This window comes from Rhinolophus hipposideros, assembly GCF_964194185.1.
Source record: "Rhinolophus hipposideros genome assembly, chromosome: 11".
NCBI lineage: Eukaryota > Metazoa > Chordata > Mammalia > Chiroptera > Rhinolophidae > Rhinolophus > Rhinolophus hipposideros.
This window is the reverse complement of record NC_138057.1, coordinates 17,516,066-17,522,039: the sequence shown is the minus strand read 5'-3', so window position 1 is coordinate 17,522,039 and position 5,974 is coordinate 17,516,066. Positions and strand designations below refer to the sequence as shown.

Below are 5,974 nucleotides of genomic sequence, written 5' to 3'. Positions count from 1 at the left end.
TAACGTTGGCCACGCTACCACCCTGAAGACTTCATCTGGGAAAAGGAAAGAGAACTCCGCATCCAAACGTTCAACTTGCTTAGGAGAAGTGTGGAACTGGAAAAAGGAGAACTTACAAACTTGCTTAAAGAAGGGAGCAGTAAGAGGCATGGGAGAGGGCGTGAAGATTATTTTACAGAAATATATGTTGAGGAATTCATGGGGAAGGAAGTGTGAGAAAAGGGCTTCTTTGGGGGAAGGGACTTTTGCGAGCCGTGGGGACAGTTTCTGTCTCCCATTGCCCCTCCTCCCGGGCGATCCCCACTCTCCGCCCCCGGCCCTCCCTCCCCCTGCCTTCCGCGCTGGGCCGGTGGACCCGGTGGGCGGAGTAGCCCCGCAGCCCTTGCCTTTGGCTCAGAAGATGTGCGAAGCACGGGGGCACTCACGTGCGCCCCGGGACTCTTAAGAAGCTCACTGGACGTCTGCGCCTGGTAGTCTCCAGCTCACGGCGGGAATTGTGTCAAACTTTGTCCGTGTGTGGGCGGGAGGCAGCGGGACCACGCCCGGTCCTTGTGCCCCCCGCGCGCGCCGCGGCAGGGTTCACTGTGGACAGCACCATTTCCTGTCGCTACCCCTTGGCAGACACTTCTCGGGAATGGAGCACTCCCAGTGTGGCAGCAGAGACCGCAGCGGTAGCTGCCGACCTCACCTGGCCCCGGGGCTGGTGGCCGCCCCTCCACCCCTGAGTCCGGTGTTGCCGGTAACCCCGGGGATACCTGTTCCTCCAACTTTCCTGCGGCCACCCAGCCTCTTTCTGCGGGCCGCCACGGCCGCTGCTGCCTCCACCGCTGCAAGGGGAGGCTGCCCTTCGGCCCCCGGGCTGGAGAGGGGGGTGGGCACGGTGGGCTGCGGCTACCCACGGACGCCCAAGTGCGCCCGTTGTCGCAACCACGGCGTGGTGTCGGCGCTCAAAGGCCACAAGCGCTTCTGCCGCTGGCGGGACTGCGCTTGTGCCAAGTGCACCCTGATCGCTGAGCGCCAGCGCGTCATGGCTGCCCAGGTGGCGCTGCGCAGGCAGCAGGCCCAGGAGGAGAGCGAGGCCCGGGGGCTGCAGGGGCTCTTGTACTCTGGACCCTCGGGGCCCGGGGTTCGGACCTGTGGAGGTGGCAGCGCAACGGAAGATCCTCTGGCAGCGAGCGTCCCTGCCGCAGTGACTGCGCTAGGACTGGATGCCTTCAGACAGACTGGTGGCCTGGCGACCCCTGCCTTCGATGTTTTTCAGCCAGATTATGCGGAGGAAAAGCAGGGTGAGTTGGTCTTTTATTTCCTCTTTGCAAGATAAAAATGATTGTTCTGGAGAAACGTTTTTTGAAACAAGCAGCCATGCCCTGGAGGCGGTCCAGAAAAGTTCTTTAAAAGACGCTCTTGTGTATATTCTGGGAAACTGCTTTGCCATGTGACATTAATGAGTGTTAGGGACCCATCACCCTCACTTTGGAAAAGCTATCTATTCCTTTAGGTGATAGGATCAGATGATGAAAAAGTGAAGAGTGAGTGATCAGATGAGCAACTCATGCTAGGAACGGAGTTTGCGCCCAAGTTTCTATGACTTGTGTGTGAGTAGAAGTTGAAGCAATCAGTAAGGGAAACTTCGTGAGGGGTGCCGCATTCTGAGCTTGCTCTGTAGTCTTTTCAGCTATAAAACCATAGTCTTCTGATCTTGTGTGAGAAACTCACTGATAATGAGAGTACGGTTCTTTACCATTGGGGCAAGTCTTTGCAGCCAGCTACAAGTGGGGAAGAGAATTTACCAATGCCTCTTTCACCTCTTTCTCTCCAAATTTTTAAGCATTCTATCTCCAATCCCCATTTGTCAGCCTTCTAAAGTGTAGAATGTGCTATTTGAAGCTTCAGCGCTTCCCATAGGAAAAAGAAATTTAAGTTTTCCAGTTTTGTAAAACCAATAGTAAGAATTTCAAAGCACAATATTAGCGCTTTCTTATCCAAGGAGTTTTATTTTTTCTCTCTAATTTATTGACTGCAAGTCATTTTCATACTCCTTTTAGGTAAAAAGTGCACACACACATTTGACTAGGGTTCAAATTAACTTTTCCTGTTAATGTAAATCCCACAGTATTTTAGTGGATTTTATAGCCCTCCACAGGGCCCACTAGCAGTGAAAATGTCATTTCAGTAATTTTGTATAAATCCAAGACAGATTGTATCATATACAATTATACAATAATGATACAGTAAGTTATTAATGAGAGGACGTCCCCAGATTGTGAGAATTGCAGGTCTTAGATCATAAGATGTATTTCTTAAAAAAGACTTTCTCTGCATTTAAATAAGGTATGTATGATTTTGTGTTCACCTATGCCATTTTTTGCCTATGTTTTAGTTTATTTCAGTAGACCAAAGAGATTTTAAATATTTCTTATGAAAAATCAAAGAGAACTGAAGGGCACAGTTATTAAACAAAACTATAAAAGAGAAGTAAAAGTTAAAATTCTGTAAATTAAATTGACAGTGTGATTTGGCTGACAACTTTCTGCTAGACATTGATTTATGTATTTTCCTTGGAAAGGGTACCAACGTGTTCTCTTTTATAGGGTCAATTACTTGATTCTTTGCCCCAGTTGACCAACCTTTTTGAAAGACTAATTTCATGACTTTTCTATACTGAATACCTCATCTCACACAATATCTATGAACTAACTATAGGAAGGTAGTTTATTTAAATTATTCATTAGATAAAAGACTAACAGTGATTCAGAGGTGAATAAGATTTTCCTACACAAAAGAAGCTTATATTCAAAATAAGGAAAACCATATATGTGTGTGTGTGTGTGTGTGTGTGTGTGTGTGTGTGTGTATACAAAAACTATAAGACATTATATACAATGGAATGGCAGACCAATGCCAGTCTATCTCCACTTGGCAAACTTCATTAGGAAAGTTTTCTTGTTTTATTTAGAGAGTTTGTAATTTTGCAGGAGCAGTGTCTTATTATATGTTTGATATAATGACAGCAGTTTAGCAATCAGTGTTAAATTGTACATGCTTACTTTAATTTTAAAATAAACAGTAGATATTTCTTTAGAATTTAGGACCTCTCATGGAAAAAACTGCAGAGTTTTGCAAATTGTGGTAGCAAATCACTGCTTTAGGCAACATTTGTTGCGTTCATAAACTTTGTAGAAGAAGAAAGTTTGACAGAAATATTCTGAGTACCCCACTTGACAATATACTCTTTTTTAATGGAAATAGAGGTAAAATATGTCTATAGGGTAAGAGGAAATATAAACCAATGTAAAAGTTATTTAGTGAATGTATCAATTGTTACTATTTTCCTAAAGATACTGTGTTATTAATATTCACACACTCAACATGCTGAGGTAGGATATCAGATTTTTGTGTAAAAATATTTTTGGAAAATTTTCCTTAATATTCCAAAGGGATTTGTGATTTGAAGCAAATGCCTAATGTGTTATTTTTATTACATACTTTGAAGATCCATACAGATTGCAATAGTGTAGTGGTGCAGTTTCTAATTTTTTAGAGACATTTGACTGTAATCTCTTTTCTTGATATTTCCTAGGGATTGGAAAAGAAAGTCTGTATTTCACAGAGGATTATACAAATACCAACTCTGTGTCATCTGTAACATAAAGTGAAATATATGACTCTGATATGATTTGAGATTGGTACAGCAGTAGTCATTATTGGTTTAGATTTGAAATGAAATAGCAATTTTGTTATTTTTTCAAATTATTCGGGTAATTTAATTGGAACCTGAAATGTGAACATTAAAAAAGCCAATTGTTGAAATTCAGCATTAATGATTAAACAGAATATTCATTTTCATACTAAGATTGTTTTTTATTTCATATCTAAACCTTAATCATTTTATTTAGTACTTTTTGCATGGTGTCCTTGTGAAAAGAAGACTTGGATAACAACAAAACTTGGATGACATTTAGGATAACCACAAATTGACAAGATGGGGCAAACAGTGTGAGACATTGGTGTTACATTAACAATTTAGGGGTAACAATAGACTCTCATTTCTGATTTCTAAATAACTACAGCATGTATATATTATATAATTTTGTGATCCTGAAATGGCATAGTAAATAGTGTTTTCCCACGTTTCCAAATGATCTACTAAAATTCTCATTCATTAAAATTCATTACACTAAATAAGGATTACTAATATACTTGCTATATGAGTGAATGAATGATTTTATCCAGCATTATTTTTGAGTGGGCAGTACTATGTTCTGGGAAGTTTTCCCTTTATTTGATTCCTTTTTATTTCCTTGTCCCAGAACAAAGAGACAATAAATGTGACTCATGCCAGAGTGGACAAGAAGGACCAGTCTCGAAATCCCATCAACTTACCCTGGGATCAGCTCCTAAGTCTAATGGTGTCATTGCAAAACAAAATGTTCGGCCATCTATTTCAGAAAACTCCAACAAGGATGACAGCATCCAGTCTCCTTACTCTGGGGAGCAATCAGAAGGTGAAGAGAGTCCCAGGTCCCTGTCATCCTCTGATCTGGAATCAGGAAATGAAAGTGAGTGGGCCAAAGACTTCACTGCTGCCAGAGCCAGACTTCCCACAGTGTCCTCAAGACCAAGAGATCCTCTTGATATCCTTACCAAGATTTTTCCAAGTTACAGGCGCAGCCGGCTAGAAGGCATTCTACAATTCTGCAAAGGAGATGTCGTCCAAGCTATTGAACAGGTCCTAAATGGGAAAGAACACAAACCAGACACCAGGGACCTAGCAAGCTCAGGAGAATTGGAAAATACAGCTTTTCAGAGAGCTTCAAATTTTAGTTTAGCTGGAATTGGTTTTGGGACTCTAGGGAATAAATCAGCTTTCTCTCCTCTTCAAACAGCGTCTGCTTCTTATGGAGGTGATTCAAGTCTCTACAGTTTAAATCCTAGACTAGGTATCAGTCCATTACGGCTGGCATATTCCTCTCCAGGAAGAGGGCTGTCTGGTTTCATGTCACCCTACCTAACTCCTGGGTTGGTACCAGCATTGCCTTTCCGTCCAGTTTTGGATTATGCCTTTTCGGGGATGATTAGGGATTCTTCCTATCTTTCCAGCAAAGACTCTGTAGCTGGTGGCAGATTGTATTCCAGGCTGAATCAGGACAAGCTGTAACACATCTGCCTATTCTCCCTTTCTGGAGTATTTCTAGAAGTATGCAATACAACCCCCACGCCTGTACCCACATCCATATCTGTTAATGTGTTCACTGTGTATGTGAAGGGATTATCAGGCCTTATAGATGCAAAAAAAAATTTTTTTTACCAGCAATATAATAAACTTGAGATCTAAAGACTCTTTGTTAGCATTTATTAAGAGAAAGAAGCATTGAAACATACGTTCCTTGAATAAAGCCATTAATTTCAACTAATAAATTTTCTTAAAATACAAGTTGTAAAATTTCTATTTTAAAACTATTCTTGTTTTTATTTTATTGAAAAGTGGAGTTTATAGTTGACAAATATATTTGTAAGTGTAAAACAATCAGAATGGAACCAAATGGAAGAATTGAAAAATTGCGGTACTTCTAAACATTAACAATTACTATTTTAAACTCATTCTTTCCTTCTGTTCCTTGTACAAAGGAGAGAAAAAAGTTATTCAAAGTATTTAAAAATATTTTATCCATATATAAATGATTAATAATGAGTAAAACTTTGAGAAATTTGAATTCCTTATTTTTTCTGAATGTCTTCTTTTTCATTCATATCTGCCATTTGTGACAAGTGCCATTCATAAAACATTTCTCTTTAAAGCGAACATTGTGACTTACACAAAGACCAACAAAGTAAATCTGTGGAAATAAGACTCCGCCATCTCCTGGCAACTATCACTAAGTGCAACTCAGTTCTGGAAGAGTGTAGCAATTAGAAAAGCAATGGTTTCCTAATTTTCCTAACGTATATAAACTAGCCATTTTTTGAAGTAGTC

At 40.9% G+C, this 5,974-nt stretch overlaps 1 protein-coding gene across 1 annotated transcript; it reads left to right on the top strand.

Moving 5' to 3' along the window:
• Window positions 1-634: 634 nt before the first annotated feature.
• DMRTA1 (DMRT like family A1) lies at window positions 635-5,158 on the top strand (the record flags this gene model as incomplete). Its single annotated transcript, XM_081066448.1, has 2 exons — window positions 635-1,286; window positions 4,311-5,158. The coding sequence occupies 2 exons, from the start codon at window positions 635-637 to the stop codon at window positions 5,156-5,158; spliced, it is 1,500 nt and encodes a 499-aa protein (XP_080922574.1).
• Between the last annotated feature and the right edge of the window lie 816 nt (window positions 5,159-5,974).